This window comes from Macrosteles quadrilineatus, unplaced genomic scaffold (genome assembly GCF_028750875.1).
Source record: "Macrosteles quadrilineatus isolate MER2022 unplaced genomic scaffold, UCM_ALF_1.0 Scaffold_2__2_contigs__length_208266976, whole genome shotgun sequence".
NCBI classification, from domain to species: Eukaryota; Metazoa; Arthropoda; class Insecta; order Hemiptera; family Cicadellidae; genus Macrosteles; species Macrosteles quadrilineatus.
The window spans coordinates 179,127,264-179,154,111 of NW_026542595.1; the positions used below are offsets into that span (position 1 = coordinate 179,127,264).

General features: G+C 35.8%; 3 protein-coding genes across 4 annotated transcripts in view; 1 reads left to right on the forward strand and 2 right to left on the reverse strand.

The window, feature by feature from the left end:
- Window positions 1-2,282, reverse strand: part of LOC128986271 (uncharacterized) — a 165,881-nt gene extending 163,599 nt beyond the window's left edge. Inside the window, exons 1-2 of the mRNA XM_054406542.1 lie at window positions 2,267-2,282; window positions 221-384 (exon numbers count right to left, since the gene is read on the reverse strand). Of these exons, the coding sequence (XP_054262517.1) occupies window positions 221-369 (149 nt within the window). The 5' untranslated portion in view covers window positions 370-384; window positions 2,267-2,282. The remainder of the gene's footprint in view (window positions 1-220; window positions 385-2,266) is intronic.
- A 1,992-nt stretch (window positions 2,283-4,274) lies between these two features.
- On the reverse strand, window positions 4,275-26,848 carry LOC128987473 (BTB/POZ domain-containing protein 9-like). 2 transcript variants are annotated; one of them, XM_054408333.1, is made up of 12 exons: window positions 26,621-26,848; window positions 21,812-22,008; window positions 17,558-17,687; window positions 16,676-16,906; window positions 16,235-16,325; window positions 15,472-15,654; window positions 12,854-13,073; window positions 11,443-11,672; window positions 9,993-10,182; window positions 7,138-7,324; window positions 6,792-6,968; window positions 4,275-4,662 (listed from the first exon to the last, which is right to left on the reverse strand). In XM_054408333.1, the coding sequence occupies exons 2-12, from the start codon at window positions 21,997-21,999 to the stop codon at window positions 4,594-4,596; spliced, it is 1,896 nt and encodes a 631-aa protein (XP_054264308.1). In that variant the 5' UTR covers window positions 22,000-22,008; window positions 26,621-26,848; the 3' UTR covers window positions 4,275-4,593. The 2 variants fall into 2 exon arrangements, with proteins under 2 accessions (XP_054264308.1, XP_054264309.1); XM_054408334.1 differs by lacking the exon at window positions 26,621-26,848 and adding an exon at window positions 26,464-26,612.
- On the forward strand, window positions 23,289-24,548 carry LOC128985171 (uncharacterized). The gene has a single exon (XM_054404552.1). The coding sequence runs from the start codon at window positions 23,289-23,291 to the stop codon at window positions 24,546-24,548; it is 1,260 nt and encodes a 419-aa protein (XP_054260527.1).

A 26,848-nucleotide genomic window follows, 5' to 3' on the forward strand; every position in this document is an offset into this window, starting at 1 on the left:
CCCTTTCTTGCAATAACCAGGAATAAAAATCATTCTAAGATAAGACTTCCTATACACACACTACAGTATGTTGTTTCACACAATTAGGCTTAATTGTTGGATCGACTGATACTGATCAATCATTTATTACCATCATCATTATATGTTGATTCATATGTACGTCTAGCTATCAAAAGATATTCTCATAGCCAACTTTGGGAGCTTATGAAACAAAACTTACTTGTCTGCATCGCCGTTATCAATACCAGCGAACGCAGGGATCATGTCTGGGGATCTGGGTTGGACCAACGGAACAGACACAGTATTGTGCACTCGTACTTTTATTCCATGACCAGCCTTATCAGCTGGAACACTCCTTGCTCTTGACATTTCTTCTTATTAGGCCTATTAGTGAGACATTCTATGAAGAAACAAATCCAAAAAGAAAGTTTTTAAAATAACCTAACTTACACAATAGTTGCAGTTAATTTTTAATACATAAGAGAGGGCAAAGGCCTTGGTTTTAAGGAATTTTTGCTACAATGGCAGGCTTGTTTGAATGGGAAAGGAAAGACTATCCTGGCACATGAAACACAAACATTTTACTGTACACACAAAATTAGAATATTTCCTTCATTGATAGGCTAACATTTTCAAGCAAGGAAGGTTTGAGTTCGTGGAAGGGAGGGAGAGAGATTTCAAGTTTAACGGTGGAAATTAGAGGTATTTTAGATTGAGAGTCAAGTATAAAGTTCTGCGTTTCATGTGCCAATTTCTTGAGCATGTTTTAGAATTCTATTTTATTTCTCGTTCAGGTAAGTTAAGCTTGCCAAGTAAAAAAAAAAATCTCTAGCCTACTTAACTTACAATACAATATTTCGACGGGAAGACATTTCTTATATTTACTGTAAGCAGCTTTGTAACTCAACGTTTCAAATTTGTACATTTACGGAATAAAATCTAGATTAAATTTCCCTCGTTCAAGTTTGCAAATCAGTGTTTTCTTAACTTACAAGTAAGGCCTTATGTAGGCCTATTTTTATAAAGCTGATCCAAGCCCAACAACTGTCAGGATTGGATAAGAAATTACTTGTAATATAGACCCGAAACAGGGCTAATGAAAAGATAAAACTTTGATATCGGACTCCATCGGATTTATTTACAAACATTAGGTCTAACTTAAAATTGATTTGACCAGATAACCAAACTAAAACTAGACCTAGTCTAACCAAAACCCAAACTTTCAATATCGATAGTAAATTAACAATCGATAAAACGATTTATTTTTAATTCATATTTATCCAACGGCAACCAACATTTTACAAAAAGTTACATAGCCTAAGCTTAGTGACAAAAACTCTGGTTTAGTTCCAAGCAAGATCGTTTCCAGACCCAGATGCCATTGTCATTGGGCCAATATTTAAGATGCTATCTAACAAAAAGGTCGACGTTAGGTTACTTAGTAACAAGGGTCTGGACTATTCCCTTTCAAAACATAAGAATACAACTGGCGTAGAAACCCACAAAATAAAAATAAAGAAAACACCACGATAACTTATCACCCACGCCAAGATGGAGTCAGATATCAAAGTTTTACCAATGAAAAATAAGAGTAACTTAGGCCTAAGTGGTTTACTGTGCTTCTAGCCAAGGCAACACTAAATGTTCTAGCAGCTAAGTTAACCAAGAGTAAAATAAGTTAGGCCCAACGTCAAACCGAGAGAATAGGCCTATGCCTAGCACCACGATATCAGTGTTCTTGCCCTAACTTAGATCTCGTTTTGTAATACTCTGTTCACAAAATTTAGACGGTTTTAGGGAAAGAAATCATCCCCTCCACTACAGTATTGCCAACCTACCTTTGGCTGCACTTAAGTTTACGTCCTACACTCATTCTAATGAACACATCAATCGATAGGTAAGTTATATAGACTATTTCATTCGATATTAATCAATATATCGAATAAATGATATTATCGATATTTTTTATTCAAATGAGTGTAGAACGTAAACTAAAGTGCAGCCCACCTTTAAAATAAGTTAAGAGCTATTCATCTGAGGGCCGAGGTTTTTGTAAGGTTTCTGTTTGACGTGATTTAGGTTTGCCAAAACATAGATCTCTTGCACCAAATATAAACTTATTATAGGCCAAGCAAAAAAAGTAAGTTAAGTAAAGTAAAGTAGTGGGGGACTTCCCCTTCAACCGCCTAAATTTTGTGAACGAATTAAGTTGTGTTGTAGCCTAGTTAAGGATGACAAAGATAATAACTTACAGTTGAGGACTTACCAGTAATGAGGAATTGATTGGACCATCACTCTGATTCTTGACTTATTAAAGGAATAAAAAATCTATTGTCTATTCGGTAGGTTCATAAGGTTTGGTAGCTATCCATTTACTTCAGCTTCGGCTAATTCAAATTTAGGACTGACTAGTGACTAAGATTTTAGCCGTGAAAATATCGGGTTAGCTTTAAAACACAAGATCAGATCAATACACTAATCTTAGGCTTGCCGAAATTTGAGGGTTCAAATTTAAAACTAAAAGCAACGTACACCACATTTTTAGAACTTTAGTTCACTGTATTATAAAATAATAAGCCTTAAGAAAGAAATAGCTGCGATTAATGATTCAAACTTCAAACCCCTGAATTCTAATTTTGTTTGATGGAAAATAAACAAACAGACAAAAACTCTTCTTCTTTGCTGTCTCCATAGAATAACTAACAGATAATGGATAATATCTCAGCATTGATTACGAAACTCATAGTCATATAGCAACAGATACCGGTCAAACCAGTTAAACATTAATCAATGCTTTTGACTTAACTTTTGATTTCGTAGCATTCTAGTACATTTACGAAAATTATAAAACCTGTAGCGTTAAAAACACACACCCTTATTAGATTAGATTTAGTCATCCTTAGGGGCCGCCAACCTACGTATGTAACGCGATTTTTTGTAATAATTTTCAAACCACTTCCTTCACCCATGTGACGCTATATAACGCAAGTCTAACCCCCATCCTTTGTAACCTAATGCTGTCAGATATTTTCTAAAACAACGTTGTGGTTTATTAAATCAAGGGGAAATTTTCACATGAAGTAAAATGGTTCAACATTGGTTTTGTAGTAATGTCACCAATAGCAAAAATCATTTTAAGAACAAACTTTACTGTTAATTTGAACAGATCAATGTTTACAACAAAACATTTTTAAAACATCAATTAATTGTATACTGTATAATAATAAACATTTTTTAAACACTTATCATGTGAAGTGTCTTTTTATAGTAGCACTTATGAACAAAATTTACATTTGTAGTAATTTAACTGTACAAAATTCTGATTTATTTTATTTGCTATCATATTTGACCCAGGATGACCAAATCCATATTTTTATGTCCTCTCCTCACTAAGACTGCAAGATCAGAGCTAGGAGTTGGTGAGACCTTTTGGAACTAGAATAACAGTTCTATAAAAAACAAGAATAAAAATGTAAACTGGTACTAAAAACTAGTTTTACCAAGAAGACTGTTTTTTAAATAATTTTATCAATTTGCTACTTTTGGACAAATTTGATTTTTTAGTGCCTTTCCGTAGCTATGTTGAAAACCCCTACCCCCTCCTCGTAACGCTAAGTCGAACACCCCCCCCCCCTCCTTAAGCGATATGTAATATATGTGGACGGCCCCTTACGGATCGGCTGAAGACAATTTTACAATTAATAACTTGCAATATAATAACTTTAAAATTAAGTTCAGGAATCAGGCTCCATCTTTTGCAAAATAATCCACCAAACTACTCAACCTAGAAGACACTAAAAAAGTCTATAGTCTAACGTCTACCCCTTTTACAAAAAACACGATTTTAAGTTGTGAATGTTGTGAAATTAAATAATCATCTAGAGTTAAATTTGGAAGAGTAAGTTGAAATAAAGCTTTTATTTTTATGTAAGTGGCAATTTAAATTTAGATATATTGTAGGTACTGTAAATACTGCATCACCTTGTAGCTATATGTATAACAAATGACGTGTCCTAATAATTTTATAAAGATCAATGGAAATAAATATTTCTTATTCTTACGATAAAAGCTTGTTTGAACCAGTTTGACGGATTGCTACTACTAGCCTAGTTCAAAAACATTAGCAATATCCAAACAAGATAGTAGGCCTAAACATTATTAACGTAAACAATGAAATGATGAATTTTTGCAGGTAATAAACATGTAACGAAAAAAGGTAATTTTAGTGTAGCGAAAGAATGTAAAAACTCTATGGAAATCAGGTAAAAAATAACTTTATGCTAAAACAACTTTAATAACAAAACTGTTATAATACAACATAAACTAATTTAAAAAAATAACAATCCAACATAAACCATAAAACATTGTTCAGGCACTATACATGTATTTATTACAAATAGATATACTACATAATTTTTCTTTATACAATAAATTAATAATAATGTGCAAATATAAGATTTTGACATTTTTAACAAACATATACAAACAAAGTATTCACAAATAGGCAAGACTTAAGTACCACAAACAACATAGGAAACATTGATTGGAAGTTATTTAAATAGTAAGTTATCACAAAAGGTCCGGAGGATTAACTTATGGCTGGTCCTCAGCAACTACAGCAACTGCAGCTGCTTCTGCCTCTTCTTCCACTTCATCATCTTCCTAAACATTCAAGTATTCACACTAATTAGCATCTTTAACAAGTTTCAATTATTATTTGTCCCTTGAGAGTTAAGATTTTGTTGTCCCTTCAAAATACAAAAGATTTGTATTTTCATGTGAAAAAAACTTTCATTCTTGTTTCTAAGCGGAGTTATGTGTTGGAACCAGGGGTGCCCAGAGGGGGGGTACTGTGGCGCGTTTGCGCCACAGGAATTTTTAGGGGGGACTTTTTTGAGGGGATTTTGGGGGGGATGTTTTTTGCTAGCTGTCATAATGAATGAAAAATTTTGTATAAGCAGCCCGAAAAAGTGTTTCTAAGTAGCTCACTATCAACACCAACAACATTTTGCCATTCGTAATTAAGATTTGCTTCTAAGAATGGTAAAAACGCACCTTGTCAGACAATCCTTAATATACCAGTGTCAGTGTCGAATTTTATTTGCTACATATGTTTTGGTGGTTCTTTACCTCCACCACACAAAACACGAATCGATTACAGATAGGCCTATCAATTCACGCGTATATATTGCCGTCGTCAGAACTGGAAGTAAACTGAATCAGGTTCAGGTTATGACGGACAGACGTGGTCTCTGGTTTGTCGTCTGCATTGTCACCAGCTGATATAGGACTATTGTAGTGACTGAGAAGAGTGTTAAAAGTATAATGGGATTCATAATTAAATGAGTGTTTTCACTCAAAAATTTTGCGCTGTCCCTAGTTTTATGTATTTATATATTTCAAACTCCTCAAAGTATTTAATAAATTTCCTTTCGTGCAGTACTGTAGAATTTCGAGACCATAATTTATATCCAGCAGATAAATTGGTTATTATTGTCAATAATTTTAAATGGAAAACTCAATTATGAATCCCATTATATTTTCAACACTCTCCTCCGTCACGACAACTAGTCCAATATCAGCTTTTGATAACACAGACGACAATCCAGAGACCACGTCTTTCCGTCATAACCTGATTCAGTTTACTTCCAGTCCTGCCCGCGGCAATATACTCACGTGAATTGATAGGCTTATCTGTTAACATTTCATGTTTTGTGTATAAACAGATTGTCTGACAAGATGCGTTTCTACCATTATTAGTCATAAAAGGCAATTCTGAGGCTATCAAAATTAGTTATAAGATTACTTCGTCACAAAAACCTTTTGTGGGTATTTTGCCTGGCGATTTTTGTAGAGTAAAATCGAGTTTTTGGAGTGTGTTGTTTGTAGTGGCGGTGTTTGTAGAGCCAGGGAGTGGCGAGCAACAAGTCTGTCTTATTTCGTGACTGCCTATAATTTTGAAAAAAAAAACTTTTTGCCAAAGTATTATTAATGTATTTTTAAAGCGGTTTGATTTCTTAAAATTCTTCTCTGAGATTCTTTCTCTGTAAAATTTAACGCCACCTAATATATTGTACAGTTACAATACTGTGTTGGAGTAGAGTAATTCACCTAGTATATTGTTGTACGTTTTGAAGACGTTGTCTATTGCAATACTGAACACAAGTTAGCTGACAATAGAGATTCTGAAATGTAAATTGAAACACTTCTAATTCGTCCATTAGTTAGATACACCTAATGAAGTATTGTTAAATGTTGTTCGTTTCCTATTAAACATTTAATTTTTATTATCAGCAAGTTTGTTTTTCTTTACCTCAAGTTTACTAAATACTAAATTGGAATGCTCGTTTTATGAGGTAAAGGGAAAATTGTCAGATAAATTGGTGGGGGGAGGGTAGGTTTAAATAGACGGCAGCATAAATTGGGGGGGGGGGGGAGAACTACTCCTTTGGCTTGGGGGGGGGGGGGTTGCGCCTCTGGGTTTGGGGGGGATGGGCACCTCTGGTTGGAACTAAGTAACTTTACAGATTGCAAATGAAATTACAGTAGTGAATTTTTCACATGCAGAAAATTCATACCACTAAAAAAATACATGCTTAGTAAATAAATATTTAATTCCATGTATAGCCAATTTAAAATATGTAGCAAAATTTAACATAATTTTAGATCAGCACACTTTGTTGGTGGCTCAACTCAACTCAGATCATATTTCTTCTAAAACTGGCAATAATTATAACAAATAGGAATAGAATGTCTACTTTAATGGACAGGAAAATCTGGTAAATACCAACCTTATTAGCCTCCTCCTCGGTGGCCTCAGCCGCAGTAGGCACCATGTCAGGAGCATGGTGGTGATGGTGTTGGTGGGAGGCTGCGGGGGGCAAGGGACGGGGGGGTCGTGGGTCTGAGCGGGGGGAACCAGCCTCCTCACTCTGGGCGGGGCATTCCAGGTGTACACAATGGAAAACCTACACAACACATTCAACAGTTAATGTACACAACAAAATAAACAAAGTGTTTTGGAGGTAAAACCTTTTGGCTTGGGAATACATTATCTCTAGATTCCCAGAAATGGTTAGCCAACCGGTTATTTTTTGTTGTTTTGCGGGGTTCATATGTAAAGAATAAAAACCATACCTCGTTAGCAGTGTTGTGTGTGCCGATTATCCTGATAAACACGACTGGTCTGCGGGGAAACGTTATGTATTGCCAAGACTGACAATTCTCCCTGGTCTTGTCCCAGACGAGTTCCCAGTCCCACAGATTCACAGACACTTCCACGTAGTAGCTGTAGCTTCTGTCGTCACAGTCCCATAGTAGGATCCTGTCAAGTAAAAGTTGATAAAGCAGTGATCCATAAAGCTGTTCAGTACAACCTTCCATTAACTATATATGCTTAACACAACAACGATATGTTACATGCAATATTTTTAATAAAAATGTATTTTGACCGCCCAGGAAAGATAAGGACGAGGATTTAATTTAGTCTGGTGTATAGACTTCAAGAACAGTAACACATTATTTATGATTATAAGTGTAATATGTACTTCTCTAATAAGATGTTTAAATAATTACTTTTCTATGATAGAAATAGAAATGTAACTAAGGTGAATTAATTTTCACAGTAAATACGAGCGGCAGTAGAATGCAGATATTTGTACCTTTGCTACAGACTAAAAAACCTCAAATTTCTTTAATCAGGACCGTGAATCACAAATATTGATCAATGACGGACTAATTCAAGCTTAAACTTAAGTTCCGAAGGTCAAACTAGTACTCTTAACCAGCGAACACATAACAAAATAGAAGCGCTACTCGGAGCGCAGGAGTGTGGCAGTCTTACTAGCCGGCGAAACGGACAAAGATGGCGGCGCTAGCCTACCTGTCGGGGAAATAAATATGATATCTCAGAGATGAATAATCCAATTTTGTTGAAACAAAAATTAAATATAAGCTGGTTTAAATACATTTTACGTGGTAGCAATAAAAAAAAATCCGTTTACCAGAAAGATTTATATTGTTGAAAGATCCTAAAAGTACCGGTTTTTAAGAAACTCTGCACTAACACTGAAGTTTAAAATTTAATTGTAAACAAACCACTGAGCCAATCGGCCTGCCCCTGCCAGTTGCAAAAAACACCTTTGTTCGCATTATTAATCTGTCATATTGGTGTTATTTCTTGTGTCACGACAAACACGATGATATTTTGAACGACATTTTTAGCGTCTCATTATGTAAGCATACGTTTTAAAAATAAACATCAGCATAAAAACTATTGTGAGTAAAAATTTTAAAATGCATGGATCTGTTAACAATAAATCTACCAATAAGCCATAAAAATTTCAGAAAGATTGGCTCAGTGGTTTGTTTACAATTAAGTTTTAAACTTCAGTGTTAGTGCAGAGTTTCTTAAAAACCGGTACCTACTTTTAGGATCTTTCAACAATATAACTTTTTCTGGTAAACGGATTTTTTTATTGCTACCACGTAAAATGTATTTAAACCAGCTTATATTTAATTTTTGTTTCAAGAAAATTGGATAATTAATCTCAAGAGATATTTAGGCTCAAACTCAAGCACATATTTATTTCCCCGACAGTAGTCCCGGCGTGTGCAGCGCGCTAGTCGTCTGCTATGCTTGATGAGAATAGTGTAGATATAAAGTTAATGATATTAGTGTAAAGGAAAACAATGTAATTGAGGACTTGACGAACAAAGTACTTGGACAATGTGTAGGAGTAAATTTGTTTCCAAATAGTACATATTTCTCAGGATATGAAACAATATGGCCAAAAATCATTTTTGATTAGTACCTAATTAAAAATATTGCTCAAAAATATTTCAATGTTAGAGTTCGCTACTACTGTAAAAAAATAAGTAACGAAAGTTTTCACAAAAATAAAATCAGGCAACATCTCAATAAAACTGTAATTTTTCTAGGACAATAAATAAATTGAGTGTAATTTTACAAATATATTTGGGAAGTTTAATTTAACTTACAGAATTATCTTTAGTTTATCTTGGATGATATTGAAAGCTAATTAGTCCTTAAAAAGTTGTGCTAATCGGTTGAAAATTCTTCATTGACAATATATTTGAAAATGTCTTTAATATATACAATATTACAGTACAACAGTATAAATAAAACATTAAAACACTGCACGCTAAATGTATAGACGACGGCCTGGCGGCGCAGCGGGCGTGGCGCGAAGCAGTGGCAATGGATCCCTTTTGTACCTGATTTTTTAGAAAACCGAACATGATAAAAATTTTTTGTGAATCGCATAGTTAAATTTGGTTATTTATCCACAACTTTCCCGCTGACGAAATTTCTCTGACCAAAAAATAAAAAATTTCCTCGCAATACAACTTTTTCATGTCTGAATCTGAAAAATTAAACTACAGAAGTGTTAAACATATTTATTACTCAATTACTATCATAACTAATAATTTTATATTCACACCATCGTTTTCCTCAGTATCATATCTACAAGTGTGCAAAATTTCAGAATTTTTTGTCAACTATTAATGTTATTTATGATCGTGTATTTGTCGCGGGGTTTTTAATGCGAACTGAGCTCGCGGGTCTTGGATTCAGGCTGTGTGACGGACCAAGATGGCGGATTTGGCCACACTTTCAGTGCATTTGGTTAAACGCCGTGTCCTCTCTATTATTATTATTATTATGTGCTCGCTGCTCTTAACACTACATTTATAAAAACCATAATAAATTAATAATATAATAGCGCTTATAAATGCCAAAGGAATTAGTAAGTTAGGTCACGTACTTCGGAAACAGGATGGCACAAGACTGAAGGAGGTTTGTGAGGTCGTACCTACAGGAAGACATCCGTTGGGTAGGCCTTAATTAAGAAGGATGTGATCCAAGGGGGAAATCCGGATGGCGGAGGATAGAGAAGAGTGGAGGAGGCTAATCTATGACGCCCCAGCAGTGAGTATAATGAATGAATTAAACCTAGATATAAAGCTACCTCATAGAGTCGAGTAGGTAGGGCTGACCCAGTTGTACGAGTATTGAGCCGCTGCCCAGCTGGTGACAAGTGTAGCCAGAGTCCCAATCATAACGTTTAGTCTCTCCGTCCAGCAGAGCGTTACGACTGCGAGACACACCTTCAATCACGCTGGCACTGCATGCGCTTGTGGCCACATTGTGTTTAGGCACTATCAAACAACAGTGTCAGTGGTGTAGGTGATCTTATCACATTGATAGATTATCTAGGTCACATAGTAAAATTGGTTCACTGTATCCCTATTGTTTGGCGAAAATAATTTTACAATAGCAAAATGCTCGTGGTCAGATTGAATTTAGTTAAAATGTATCGTAACAAATTTGCATTTCAACCTTTTAAATTTTAAAAATATTCTTTTCATCATACTGCCCGGAAAACACCGTTTGAAAACACCACACAAATTTGTTTGAAAACGCCTAATTCAACCTAATTACACGATATTTTTTTAAAGTTATGTTTCCAAACAACGGATGTAAACATTGATGACAACTCTGTATAACCTCTCAAATTATGTGGTCTAATAAATATTTAGTAGCAATTAGAAGGTTATTTCCACAGTAGGCCTATGATGAAAATAGTTGTTCATCACACGGAGCAAAAGTGTCTTTTTGGTACTCAATCGTATTTTCAAGCTCGGCTGCGCCTCGTTTATGTAACACAATTGCGTACCAAAAAGAGCTACTTTCTCTCCTAGTGATCAAAACTACTATTGGTATCACCAGTGCTCTGTTTTTTAATCAGCAGTCAATGGGAGTGTATTGTAATCATCTTCGGACCAATGATATGACTACAGTAGAGAGTTAATTATCAAAAATAATTGGAGATTTGAGGTGTTTGGACATCTATTTTTCTTCATTGGTAAGGGAAAAGTGATACAATATTTTAACTTTGATTGATGACATATAAATTGGTTTGTGTTTTTTACTGGTTTTGTTTGTCTCTTGTGATTATATAATCATTTGTGAGCATATTTTGTGATCTCGGCGACAGCTGTGGTTGACAAACATATGTATGTATCGGACAGTGGTTAAACTAGTAATTAGCACACTTTTAACTTTTTTTTTTCTTTCTTTAGATAAACGACATTTTAGGTGACTGGGCTTTGGATAATCAACGCTCTACTGTATTTAATATTATGTATTTCTTTAGGCTCCATGTCAAAACATAAGGTAATCCATACAGAAGAATCACATAAAAAATACAAAACTTGGTGTTGGATATGATGCTTTACAAGTAGTAAATACATACTACTCTTGAGAAACTGCAATATAGTGGACTGCAATTGATTTATTAAGTACAACTATAAAATTTAGGCTAGGCCAACAAAAAGTGTCCAAAAACTGTTTTGTAGCTAGGTATATTGAAAAGGAAAGCTTATTTGTTTAGGTCTCGCAATAATAATATAACTCACCTATCAAGCCTTTTTCGATGTTTACTGGAGTATTAGTGTACATAATCTCAAAAGAGACAACATGGAACACTTTGTTAACCGTGTTGTTGGTCCCAACTATCCTGACGTATCTCACCACTCTCGGCTCAAAGTACAAGTATTGCCACGATCGGCAGAAGTAACTTGTGTGGTCGATGACTCGCGTCCAGTCTTTCTGGTCCATTGAAACTTCAATGTAGTATGAGTAGGACCTGTCAACAGAGCAATGGTTGAAGGAACGAGAACTCAAACATATGTGTAATTAAATATAACACTCTGAATTTAGAATATAGAGATAGCAGCTAGCTTAGCTTAGAACAAGTCTAGGTAGGCCATAGTACATATAGAAGAGACAGAACACACAATATTTCATACCTTGGGGAACTTTGTCAAGTAAAAACGAAGAGAGTTGTACAGCTATAGTACAAGCAAACTAACAAAGCTTACACAGGGATCGTTAAAAAAATTGCTAGAAAACGGTTTTATTTTGTAGTGTTGGGTTTGCAGAATGGCATACTAAAAGTTGCCAAAAATCGGTGCACGAGAAAACCACTTAAATCACAATTTTAAATGGCGGCTTTTCCCAACATTGGACAAATTAAAAAAAATATATTTCACATGCATTTCTTATGCACATTTTTTGAGATATTGACTTGGGACCACCACCTGTATTAATTAGGTGGTTAGTACTTCATTTTGATAGGGAACACGTTTTTGGCCGCCATCTTGGATCTGCCATATTGGACATAGATAATTTTTTTTCAAGGTAATGATAGTGTTGTGACACATCATTACAAACTACATTTTTACACTGATTTCAATGCCGAAATCTGTTTTTCAGTATCTTTTTTTATTTAGAAGAAATACTCAAACGAAAACTCTCCCCCATACGTTTCTTATGGACGTTTCGTAGTTTGATAATTTTTTAAATTATTTTTCTTATATCTCCAGCTCTTACTAACGCTTGCAGTTCGTTCTAGGCTTAAAATATTCAGTAATGTCAGGGCTTTAATTTGAGCTCTAAAAAAAAAAATGTTTTTTTTTAATGTCATTAAGGGTCAAGATAGATGTTTTAAAATTTTAATATCAACACCCTTTACACTTTCAAAAATGTTACACAAGTTATAATTTTACAAGCAAACTTATTATCCTTTATTTACTCAATTAAATACAAAGTTTAAGCTAATAGTTATTAATTATAAAAATGTCTAATAGTTGCATTTAAGGCCTAGACGAAAACAAAGACTCTGCTATTACTGAAAGAACTAGAAGCTCTGAAAATTCTGTGTTCTGTGTAACTTGTGCACTTTATTTTTGTCATTAAGGTAATCCAACTCTTAAACCTATCCATTACAAAATCCTTAGGCAAATCCTTAGGCAAATAATCATTAACCTCAGGTCTCTATCCCACAGCAGCATCTTAACATGGTTGACGATGAACTGTTTGCCCAGCTTGATGAGTATGCCGTTGTCACCGGCCTCGTTGATGGCGTGTCTTGTGTAACCTCGTTCCATGTCGTAGTTGCTGCAGTCTCCGTCCAACAGAGCCGTCCGCATCTCTCCCTGGAGCACCTGCGTGCCGTAGTTAGGGTGCGCTACGTTCTCCTCTGGCTCTGAGCAAAAAAAAACAAAGCGTCCATAAATTTAATGTGACTAGAAAAAAGTAAAATGTGTTGTCTATTTGGAAAAAATAAATATGATGATAATGGAGTCATTAATCTGATCCGACAATATTAGGGGAAAACACTGACATTTTCTTTATCAGCAACTGCCGCCTAGGTCACAGTTTTTGGTCGCAATTCACCTGATCCGGAGGAGGCTAGCTGTCATTGTCAAAAGTCCCAAGCCCAAGTACCAATACCAATATTTTAACTTTGGTACCAGTACATCTTCCAAGAACCGGTGGTTCCGAAATTACTTTTTAGGTATGAAAAGCAACAAGCATCATCACTGATTACAGACAAATTTTTGGTTACTGTAATAGTTTGTCTTGAATGAATCATCGGTCAAGAGCTACAAAAAGTAGGTTACTTAAATAAAAAATTGTTTTATATCAATCAGCTGCATAAAATTGTATTACAACAGTTATGGAATTTAATCACAGCAAAAGTAAACATTATTGCATCATTTTTTGCATGGCAAATCAAAATTAATTTCCAAACTTCAGAACTTTGAAAGTAGAGGGGGCTGTGCACTAGGTCGATCGATAGCAAAACTGGAATAGCCATAAGTAAACCTAGGTTGCTCCATGTTTGAGGTTCTTTTCTACATTTTATTTGGAAGTTATTTGGCTGATAAGTAAAGTAATCAAAATTGTAGTTGAGTGAAAATTTAAAAACGTACGTTTTCATGTCCCTGGCCTTTTACTTCGTAGATACTGGATTTGTAGTTTATTATTATGTGTTTTAATATTTTTTGGGACGGGGGCAACATGTTACACACATTTATTTGGTTTTAAATAGGTTCTAGGTATTTTTTTCGTATTTTTAAAGTATCGAAATTCACGACCATGACTTGTCCCTAGGGTACGTTTTCCAACTTTCACGCTGTTTTTAGACTAATTATTCATGCCGAAATATATAAAGCCATATTTTTATGTCATCAATGGTTATTAAACTTACAAAATAGGAGCATATTATAATTTTATTGTCATTGCAAACTGACTACCATGACAAAATAAGTCTGTCCCTCGATTTGGCGTCACGACCATTTGGGAAAAACTTTCAACTTTGGAGCACGACAGTGGCAAGCCTGGCGTCGATGGAGTCAGTTGGTTTTAGAGACTAGTTCGGGGTGTACGCCAGGATTGTAGTGCCGGTCGTTTCGAGTTGAAAGGAGGAATTACAAGATTAATAAAGGAAAGATTGTGTTTTTTGTAATTTTGGTGTGTCCATGACCGTACGTAGTCATTCGATGAAGTAGACATGGTGTTATTTTTTGTTTATAAGATATTTCAATTGCTAGATTAACCTAGAAGTCCACTTTGTATCCTCGAACATGAGGTGCAGGGCTACCACCAGAACAGAGCCAAATAACACGTAATTTCACGACCAAAGTTTCACGACCATCGCGGTTTTTTTCACGACCAATCTAGCCTTATGGATTATAGTGTGTTTGGTCGTGACAATAACTTTAATATAATTGTAAATTGAACAGTTTAGTTCAATTGAAACACATAATTTTATTATATCTAACAGTATAATTGAAGGATTGTTTAGAAAGATTTAGATTATTCCAGACAATTCACGACCGTACCGCTTGTCACTGACCATCACGTTTATGATTTCTATCATAAAAAATTCAAAAATTAAAATATCGTCATATTTCAATGTTTTATACACAAAAGAAGCACACCTCTATACAAACATAACGATTTTTCGGGTCTCTGGTAAGTTTTTTCGGAGTTATACAAACTTAAAAAGATTTTATTGGCTTTTTTTCAATTTTTTGAGTTTTTTTCTTTTTTTCTAGAAAGACCAAATATACCAAAAGCTCAGTGACCTTTTTATTGTATAATGGTCATAAAAGTAAATTAGTTTATAGCAAAACATAGTTATAAAAATAATATTAACTATTTTTAATATTCATTTAAACGTCCGTTATGGTCGTGACAGGATTTTGTGTTTTTCCACTAAAGATGCTCTTTAAAAAAAAAAACTACCAAAGATATTGCGTTACCATGGACATTTTATGAAACTTCAAATGTTAATAAAATAAAAAAAATAATAAAAGTTTTGAAAAAGGGGGAAAAAAATTTGCAAAGTGCTTTTCCTGAAAACGTACGTTTTTAAATTTTCACTCAGTTATATTAAGTATGGGAACACTCACAATTGTCTGAGAACTGACTAACATATAGATTAGTTTTGTTTAAGGAAAGGCTCTAGGCCAGGATTTTAAATTGTAGAAAAAGGAGGATAACATATAGATTAATATGAACGAAAAGAGCAGAATAGGAAAGCCATTCCACATGTTTCCGTCTCACTATCTTTTTATCAAGTAATGAACACTCACTAAGGGCTCCTCGATACTTCAAGGTAGAATCACGACATGTTGTGCGAAGAGTGAGAGCGTCCAAAATGGTGTCTGGAGTGACTAGCCTAAGAGGTCTGACTACTCCGAGCAACTCACTGACTGTCATCAGCTGTAGTCTCACAGTCCCCAACACCATCTCTAGCTCAGGTCCTGATGACAGTGCTGCAACACAAGGGTTGAGACACAAACTTTGTGACCGAATAAACCAAATAAGTTGTCAACATGAGCACAGAAAACATACTACTATAACCCAGAACTGCCTACGAATTGACAGGCAAAGCACTCTCAAAGTACTTAACGCTTTTTACCATGCGGTTGGTATTCTGGGTTATAGTAGTACGGTACGGTATGTTTTCTGTGATATGAGGCTATATTATATTGGCCACAATGAAAAGTAGAAGGGGTTTAATTTCAAATGTGTGTTATTTACAGTAAACTACAGTGACTAAGTGGTTGACTGGGTTACATTGTCTTCCAAACAGTGGTGTCAGTTTGACCCTGATAAATGTTTGCAGCTTTTTGATGGTTCGAAAGTGAACTTGGATTATACATGTTTCTGGCTAAAGAAATAGCTAACCTTAGTAAGTAATAAAGCTACAAAATTAGCTCCATTGTAGGCTATACTTATCTATCGCAATCAGATTTAGCTACAAATACGCAACTAAAGTGGCATTCCTGACTTAAAATAATAATAGTAACAATAATAATACCACAGTGACAACATTTCAGATGCTATTCTCACCATTATTTTTTGCCCAATCAACGACAGCTTGGAAGATATCAACTTCTGGGGCATAGAACGAGTCTCTCTCTAGCAGCTCTTTCAACCCACCCTGAAAAACATCAACAGCAACTAAATGCAAAAAATAGTTTAGTTTCAAATGAGCATGCTATATTCTATATAAAAAATTACAACATCATCTATACAATACTAAAAACCGGAAGGCCTATTTGGGTTGGATTTTGCTACCAAATTTTAATTTTTCTCTGATTTACTTCTTTCTCCTCCACTAGTGAACCAAACCGTTAACCAAAAGATGCTTAAATACACCTTTTTTTAAACTTTGTGTGTGTAAATTAGGCTATTTTACAGCAAATATAAGCACACATTTTCTTTAGAAATTTATTTATAGGTATGGATTAAAATAATTATGATTGTCAAATTAGTTGTCAGTTTACTTACAGGGCTCAACTGTGTGAAAGTCTCGTGTTGAATGATCTGTGCAGCGTGATTGTCCATGAAGCTGGCACAAACTCTGGTCAAATAGTGGAGCTGATAGAGTCTCGCGGCGTCAAATATGGCACAAACATTTGTGAGGCTCAAGGCTTGTCGGAGAAAGTCTGAGATTGAAGTTTCCAAATCTACAAAGCCATATTGGTGGGCGAGTCCCAAAATATCTAAGACCACATCCTCCTGTAAGAGAAAATGATGTATTTTTTTATAAGTATAACTAACTACATTCACCAGGATGAATCATATTAAAACAATATTTGAAGTATTGGGATATTCTTTCCCAGCTTGTTCTGTTTTAACGAATGACAAATAGTATATTTCATGTCAAAAAGCAGGCTAGTGGCAGGACACCAACACACTACAGCTTACTTCGAAGGCTATGCAAATTTTATATCTTCAATGTTTATTGTTTGAGATTTGCTTATCGACCATTTCGCTGTTATACTGAGTACCAGTATATGAAGTCAGTAGGGCAAATGCAAATCAAGCAATATGGGTAGGCTGTGTTTATTTCTTGGAAACAACCATCACTAAAAATCAGTGGCGGTTCCAAGGGGGGGGGAGGGCTATAGAGGCTTAGCCCCTTGCATACGTTTTTCTGACGAAAACTTAACAGAGGTTTTTGGACACAGTTCTAGGCATTAAAAATGGCTAAAAGTCACCAAATGCCTTTTTAAATCTAGCATATTTTTTAGGGGAGGACCCCCGGGGCCCCTCCTTGTGTGAAACAACCCCCATTAGGCCCCCCCTTTGACAATGTCCTAGAACTGCTACTGCTAAAAACTATTATCAAACCTACAACCCATGGCTGTATGATTTCCGCTTGAATACCTTAAGAGACGCCAGAGACATGTGGCCTGTGTAAATGTATTTTAGTAGTCCTTTGAAAGCATCGATGCTTGTTCCTCTCAGTTCAATTTCAGACTGCTTAGATTCTTTCATGCCACCAAACAAAAGAGCACTGGAACAAAAAGATGATTACCGTAGGCTAGTTCAGTATTCTTAAAAATTACACTTTCTGACCTAGGCCTGGGACCGTTTTACTTTTTTATTTTGATGTCCCCAGAGGCCAAAAACCCTATTCGTTCAAATTTTTATATATGTATATATATGTGTGTATATATTTCTTGGTAAATGTACAATGTTTTTTTAGTTTTCCTCCGTTTCTTTAAATTGAGTTATTTGTTAAAAGTTAACTTTAATTTAAAGTGCAACTAGTTAACCGCCCGTGCTCCGCCACGGGAATATTGTCAGTAATAAAAGAAATAATAATTAACAAATACTGTTTATCTTTGTATTTTATTTAGGGGTTGTTTAATTTTTTACATGAAATAGAACTGATAGTTTGCCTGTATAAACTATTTTATGTTAATCAAACCGATATATTATTTTAACCAAATAAATGTTTTATATTAATTTGAGTTTCATTTGAAAAATAAATAGTAGGTATACGAACTGGGCAATGCTGATAACCTAATAAGCAGCTATTTATGCTATTTAGATAATTTGCTCAAGTATATTCCTATATTCGTAGTTTTTTTTCATTACATTTGTTGTATGGAATAAAGATAGTCACTTAGCCTACATGTAAATCACGCATCAGCAGTTGGTCGCATTTCACGAATCTTAGACCCATACTGTGAGTAAAAGCTGTGTTTACGTCGTATATATAAAGTTGGGCATACTTTGTTCAATGTTAGAGGGTATTAACGGTCCAATTTGATGGAAAAGGAGTCGTGGATATTAAAACTATGTAGACTACCACTACCAGAAAGATGTTGATTCAAGTGATACTTAGAACCAACTGACATTTAACACCATCACTGCTCTTTACCTTTTTAGTTCGATGGTTCTCTACATGTTTTTTTCGTTTTGTAAGTCTCTTTACGCCCGGTTAATGATTACCTTTCTTTTTCTTTTTGTACTTTTCACATCCTGGGGTTAATGATTAAGTTTTATAACGCTATAATGATCCGAGTCAACATTGCCATTAAACATCAAGTCAGATACTTCTTCGCCAGAACAGAAATCGTAAGTCACAGTTTCTCAAGCAACTTCCCTGTGTAGGCCTACTCGAAAAAATATAGTTAGGGTATAGTTCACTGATAAATTGTAGTTCCAAATATCCCAGCGTACTCGCCATCTCGAGAAGGTAAAATTTGCACGTCGAAAACTGATCTTGAGTAAGATTAACCACTTACGATAAAATGTTTGTATGTTTACCAATCATTAGCAATTATCTGTACAACTTGCAAGCGGATTTCCCTATGATTGTTCTGGTGGCTATAGAGAATAAATTATATTGATCAAAAGAATAAGTTTCCGTCCCCTACTATGGGTATTATTTCACATTCCATACTCAAACTTAAACTCAATTACCACTTTCCTTCAGATCACTTTGCAGGAAAACTAAAACATTTTTGTGTCACAGTTAGACTGTTCTGACTCGAAATTCATAGATTTGAAGTAGTGACAAATCCAATCTAACGACCCCAATCCAAAAGAGTTGGTATTTTTTTGTAGGGACTTCCAGAGCACATTTAACACCAACACTGCTCTTTACCTTTTTAGTTCGATGGTTCTCTACATTTTTTTCTTTTTCGTTCGGTATGTCTCTTTTTCAATTCAATTCAAAACTACTTTATTCATTTCCTGTACATAATACATTGAATAGTGTCAACAGTTGCAAGTAGGCCTAATAGTTATTAAATACATTTATAACATAATAAAATAAAAACAAAATTTTACAAACTTTCTAAACAAAAAATACATAAATTGAATTTGTTTTTGATTTCAAAGACTATTCAACTCTTCAAAAGAAAAAATAGCCTTGCTGATGAGAAATCTTTTTAATTTATTTTTAAATATTGTTTTGGAAGTCTCTGATTTAATTTCGATTGGGAGATTATTATGGGTTTTTTCTCAAAAAGTTTTAGACTATGGTGGCCAATTGCAAGGTTTTCCCGATTTCTGGTGAAATAATTATGACTATCCCCAACTTTACGCCCGGTTAATGATTACCTTTTCTTTTTATTTTTGTACTTTTCACACCCTGGGGTTAATGATTAAGTTTTATAACGCTATAATGACCCGAGTCAACATTGCCATTAAACATCAAGTCACATACTTCTTCGCCAGAACCGAATGGTAAGTCACAGTTTTCAAGCAACTTCCCTGTGTACTTGAAAAAAAAAATTCACTGATATATTGTAGTTCCACGTATGGCGTACTCGCCATCTCGAGAAGGTAAAGTTTGGTACCACTGAACGTCTAACACTGATCTTGAGTAAGATTCGTCACCTACTATAAAATGTTTGTATGTTTCCCACTCATTAGCAATTATATGTACAACTTGCAAGCGGATTTGGGTATTATTTCACATTCCATACTCAAACTTAAACTCAATTACCACTTTCCTTCAGATCACTTTGCAGGAAAACAAAACATTTCAAAATAAGTTAACAAATACACTTTCCTTAATCAAAATCGTGTGTTTATAAACAGAAACTCCAAGTTTAATAATTGCATACTGAAAGTGAGGTTATAAAAATAATAACAAATATCTGACAAACATTAAACAGCTGACGAATAATTTATAAACTGTGTATTATATTCTTCAATAAGAATTGTATTGACTCAACCTTTAAAGGGCTGTAGGTCGTAGCCCTTAGAAAAAATGTAAATTCTAAGGAAGTTCGGCAAATCTACACACTATCCCCTTTAATTTGAGACATAAATCTTGTAGATCGGTCAAGTAATTACTGAGAAAACAGTGTTACAACTGTGTATTAAATATATAGATTTTATAAAATAGCCTCTATGTAACTATAAATATTAGAATAACTATTATATGCTGCACAATGTAAAAATTGTCAAGAGCAATAAATAAATGTGTCCAGACAATAACTTGGGTAATTTTTGTCCAATTTTGATAAAATTTGGTTTGAAGGTGTAAGGCAAAATAAACTTGAATGAGTTTGCAGACCAGTATGATTGGACCATAGGAACGGGGTTTAAAGGGGGCTTAAATTTACTTATTAGTTTATGGGGTAAAAATGGGGTTTTCTAATTTCTTACCCTTAAACACAAAATTTATCAACTTTTCCCCAGACCTTTTTAAAGAGCCACTGCAAATTGTGAAAATATACGGAACTACTTTTTCAAGGCACGGAGCAAATTGCACGTCAGGGAACGAAGTGAGGAGTGATACGGACCAGTCACTGTGCTGTGACGGATCACGTTCCAGAGAGGCTCAAAAGAGCCATCCGTGACGCCATATTGATGGTTCGTAGATCCATGAAGTCATCCTTAATTATAAAATTAAGAAAATTATAAAATTAATTTTATAATTATAAAATTAAAATTTCATAACCTTACCAAACTTGCTGATAATGAAAAAATCGAATTAAGGTTTAAAACCCGTGCTGGGTCTGACGACTTAACTTACTCAACTCTTGTTTGGGCTTTGGGCTCCTAGAATAGTCAGTGTTACTAGCCGATCATTGATTTATTATGATTGTTTATGTAGCCTAAATGTTTTTATAAAAAAAAATTAAAATGTTTTAAACTAACAAAACCTAACCAAACTTGCTGTATGATTTCATGAATCGGTTTCATAAGAGTAAAGGCATATGGAGAAGCCAGTCCGGGCTTTATGAGGATTCGTGACTAGTCCTTTGAAGGTAGGTTAGATTAAGTATGCATTAGTTTATTATTACATAAAATATTTAGCTACATTTTCATTTGATAGTAAACGCCAAAGCAACATTTTGTTACTAAAATTATTAAATTGTTTATTTATGTTTACACTGAAAAATATTTATTTATCGTAGCTATCAGCTGATATGTTTGAATTTGTTATCAACGATGCCTATATCAGATCGAAATATCAAATATCGAGATATAAAAAAATCATCGATAATAATGAATGTTCCCTTTAACAGGAAAGTACCGAAAAATCATATCAATAAGATGCACTCGTCTCAAAAACAGCAACCGACAGGACTCAAAGCTTTGACAGTTGAGCAGCTAACTTACTGTTGTTAGTATCTTAGCCTAAATAACAAAAGTTACTACTATACCTACCGAAAGTAATCGCTTCTTGCTGCCAAAATAACTTTATGAGCATGGAATTTTTGATCATCAACTTTCAAAACAATATCACTATAATCTTCATTTAAATAAAGATCTCCAAAGTGTTCAGAAAGATAGTATACATGGTCGATATCACCGTTTGAGGGCACTAAAAGACCTCTATGGTGGTTACTACTCATAGTCGACACCTGAAAAAATACACATAACTTCAATTTAACTTGAATACAGTAGACCCCCTCTTGCATAGGACACAAATATACTACAAGACACAGTGCTTGAACAGGGTTGCCACCATAGTGAGATGACAAAATTCATGCAGATTTCATGGTTTGCATTGGTAGTTTGAAAAAATTCATAGTCAATACGCACATACAAGTTGCGGCAAAAAAACTGATCTATTTTATGTAGCGCACAGTTTAGCAACATGTCGTCTGAGAGTGGTGGGGTTGGGCTCGTTGGAAAGCCTACACGATGCCATTATCTGTGGCCATAGAGCAGTGGTCACCTGAGCATCGTGCGTTTGTTATCGAGTCAAATTAAAAAAATAATGATTCATAATGAGTCATTGCAACTCAGCGGCAGTTTGGTGAATTTTTTTTATTAGGGCGACGTCGATTCCGTCATGTGGCACAATCATGTGTTAGACAATCAATTATAAAACGATGGTCTCTGCGTTCAAAAAGAAGCTGACAAGCCATCCAAAGTCAGATCGGACGTCAGACAACTAACGTTCGATAGAGTCCTAGCTGCTCTGGAAAACAGTCCTCGTATGCCCGCTTGAAAACTAACATCATCTTTAAAAATGTCTGACCGCTCGGTTACACTAATTTTTAATTTGATCTCGTTCACCCGGCCAAAAAGTCCTGTTTCCCCCCATATATGTCATGAAATATCCTGTATTCTGGTTTATATTATTACACAATGTACTTATTGGTTTCATCACATACTATAGACACAATTAATGGTTTATTGTCTGTGGTTTTATCCACAAAGCTAAAAACATCAGGTGTGAGAGCCAGAAATCCAATTTTATTGTTTTATTATATGCCCCGTTTCAATTTCGTGCATGGTTTACAACTTCTGTTTTTTTTATTAAAGTCCCCATACCCCTGTACCCATACGCGGGGGTAGGCCACCTAATGATTTTGCGAACCATATACAGTCAAAGATCTCATACCGGAAGACTTAGCTGACATCAGCATCTAACCTAAAATGAATTGGAATGAACTAAGCAATTGTTTCTGAACGTAGAAAATTCTAAATAATCGTCTCCAAATGGTATTCTCTCTTGGTGTTCGTGTTATTGAACTGTTTTTAAATATGAAATGTTGGCAAATTTAATGATACTGCTAGAATAATTTTTCCTGATTTTTAAAATTCATGGTCCAATGGAGAAATTCATGCATAATCCATGCCTTTTTTCATGGTCACAAGAATTCATGCATAATTCAAGCTTTTCAAGGTTTTCATGGCTGGTGGCAACCCTGTTGAAATGCAGAATCAGGTAAAGTACCTGGGTGTGGTATTGGACCAAAAGCTGCAATGGGGGCCACAACTCCAAAAGGTCATTGATCGAGGTAAGTGGTCACTCATGGCTTGCAGAAGGTGGGAGGAACCTGGGGGCTCAAAAAAGCCGGTGCTCATGCACTGGCTATTTGTCTCCGTGGTAAGGCCCGCCATGACATATGGCTCAATTGTGTGGTGGCCCAAGATAGACTCGGTGTCGGCAGTGAGAGATCTGGCTGCCGTCCAAAGACTCGCCAGTCTCATCATCACGGGCGCAATGAGCAGCTGTCCGGGAGCCTCACTGAACTGCCTTCTCAACCTCACTCCGATTGACCTGCATGTCAAGGTCATTGCGAGGAGGACTGCCTACAGACTCCAGTGTGAAAACCTTTGGTTGGATGTTGGAGGATCCCGAGGTCACTCTCGGATCACTCAGCAGGTAAGAGGGGAGGTAATGGACATGCCTTCGGACCACACGCCGACTCAATTCTTCTTCGCCAGACCATTCACTGTCATTCTTCCGTCCAGGGATGAGTGGATGTCTGGTGGGAATCCTCTTCCACAAGGCGACCTTAAATGGTATACTGATGGTTCAAAGGTAAGAGGTGGGACTGGGGCTGGAATTCATGGAGTGCAGAACGGGGTGGACATTTGTCTTCCTATGGGCACTCACCCAACTGTGTTCCAGGCCAAAATGACTGTGATAATGGTATGTGCTAGGGAAAACCTGAGGCTAGGCTTCAGGGACATAAACATTTCCATTTTTACAGACAGCCAGGCTACGCTCAAAGCGCTCGACTCCTATGAATTCAATTCTAAGGTGGTCTTGGACTCCCTTTCTGCTTGCGACCTGGGCAGGCACAACAAGGTAACACTCTGTTGGGTTCCTGGGCACTCAGGGATAGAAGGGAATGAGGTGGCTGACAGGCTAGCAAATGTCGCGTCAGCCTCAGACTTCGTGGGACCACAGCCTTTCTGTGGAATCTATCGTGGGCATGCATGTCACTTAGTCATGGCATGGGCTCAGGAGGAACACAGGAAAAGATGGGTTAGGCTTCAGCGCCATAGGGTAAGTAAGCTCACCCTCTTCTCCCCTTCCCAGACGGTCGCCTCCAATGCTCTATGTTTAGACAGGAGGCAACTCAGACAGATCACAGGAATGGTCACTGGACATGGCTTCCTCAAAATTGCACCTGCATCACTTGAGGATCCACAATGGTGACACTGCGTGTAGGAAATGTGGGCTATCAGAGGAGACTGCTACTACTCCTACTCTACGACTGCACTGCTCTGAATGAGGTAAGGGACAGTACTCTTGGTGCAATGACAAGTGGCAGACACCTTCCTCAGGAGGAGCTCATAGACAGGATGCTGGAGTTCATTAAGCAACTCAGGTTTGACGGTTGCTGAAGTACCATGTGGGGAGTGCAAAAAGCCCATCAGTGGCTGACGTGCAACAGGACAAGGTCCACCCCTACAGAATCAATTAATCAATCAATCAATCACCCCCTCTTAACCGACCCTAATGGGACCGGACCTAGGTCGGATAACTCAAAAGGTCGGTTAAAACGGGCAATCCCTAAAATCATGACGTAATGAATTGATTTTAGTGGGTCTGGTCTATCTCCTTTTTTGTATTGATAGAAAAGTCACAAATACACACAAAACACGGTCAAGTCAAATAGGCTTACTTTCAGTGGAATGTATTATTACTACACAAGAGTCAATAAAAACTCCTATTTTAATAACATTAGTACTGTAACGTATTAATCCTGCTCTCCAAATCCATCGTAAAACAGTAGAGAACCTTTTGTCAAAATTAAAGGTCCAAGCAACCATTTTGTTACAAGACAGGATGTTTATTTAGGCCTATAGCCTCTCACTGGAGGCTCGAGGCACAAAAACTATCTTGACGTTGGAGTTGTTAACCCCCCTTCCCTGCCATCCCCACAAGTTGCGTTGTTGCGTTGTTTGTTTACTCCAGCGATAAGATAGGCTAATCAGTTTTCAAAATCGTAACGCACTTTGTGATGAAATAAGTTTGCCGTACAGATAACAAATCAGATCAGATGTGCTCGCGCTACAAACCACGATGACAAACTGACAGATAGGCTATGCTATATTTTTTGTGATCAATACAAAATAACTTATTCTTAGTCATATCCTGTGGAGATTAGTGTATGGTTCAGTTCTCATCGCCCAGCGTGGGAGCGGAAATGCCGAGATTCCTATAAAGCGGCGGTTAAACCGAACTGCTCTCAAAGCAAGGTCAGTTAAAACAAACTGTATTATTTTACGATCAAAGGCGGATAATCCGATTATCGGTTAAGAGGGGGTCTACTGTACAACCAAACAAAAACTTAACCAAATTTGGCAATTAGATATGTAACTTAGGGTACCTCAAGGAGTAAATTTTTCTGAGGTCAAACTTAAGGGATATTAGGCCATAGGTCCCTTGCCCTTACATAAAACCTTTGTATACTGAAGAATGTGGACCTAACTTACTTTAAGTTTAGATGTTGACCTAACTGTAGATGTTGGCCTTACTTAGGAGATCAAGTCTACAGAATAAGACCATATCAACAATTCTGAGGTTGGACCTAAGAACATTCGTGAAAACCCGATAGAACCACGACGATTCCCGATCTACGGATGTGATGAAGACATTGAAAGTAAGTTAAAAGGTAAAAGATTTATTCTTAGTCAACTGATAAAGCAGTCTATTGCTTACTGATAAAGGACACTCAAAGGTTGAACCTTAAAGTTGTAAAAACTAGGGCTGCACTTTACTTTAGGTCCTACACACATTCGAATGAAAATATCGATTTATCGATTGTTTCATTCGATAAGTATATCGTTTGGTTAGTTAGGTAAGGTTAACCTAACCTAACTAACCAAACGATATATCGAATGAAACATTTGAATAATCGATATTTTCATTCAAATGAGTGTAGGACCTTAAGTAAAGTGCAGCCAAAACTAGGACTAGGTAAAACTTACTAAACATTTTACTGAAATAAGTTAAGTATCTAAGCTACTGGACATTATTCAAAATATAGGCTAATAAGTATTCTAATAGTATATTAGTGGATAAGTATATTAATAGGTATTCCTAGGTGAGTATTCTGTGTACCTACTTGTTCTGTACAAAGTATATTTAGGCATATAGGCCTATTCCACGAATTTGTTTTTAATCTTGACTAATCCAATTATTAACTCAAGCAAATCATAGAACTTGGGTCTATTAGAGAAAACTAAGTTATATATCAGATTTTAGTAGGTAAGCTAACTTACTTCAAAACAACTCGTACAAATTAGAGTAACACCAGTATTTATGCGTTAGAATTGATTGTAACGATTCTATAACATTACAAACATGTGCTGGGCCAAACAGCAAGTTCTCTCTTGCTTAATATTCTGTAATTCGTGTCTTGAAGTATCTCAATGGGAACATAATTACTTAGGAAAGACTACCAATTTCAATAACATAACAACTAACAAGCAGAAAGCAATGTAAAAATT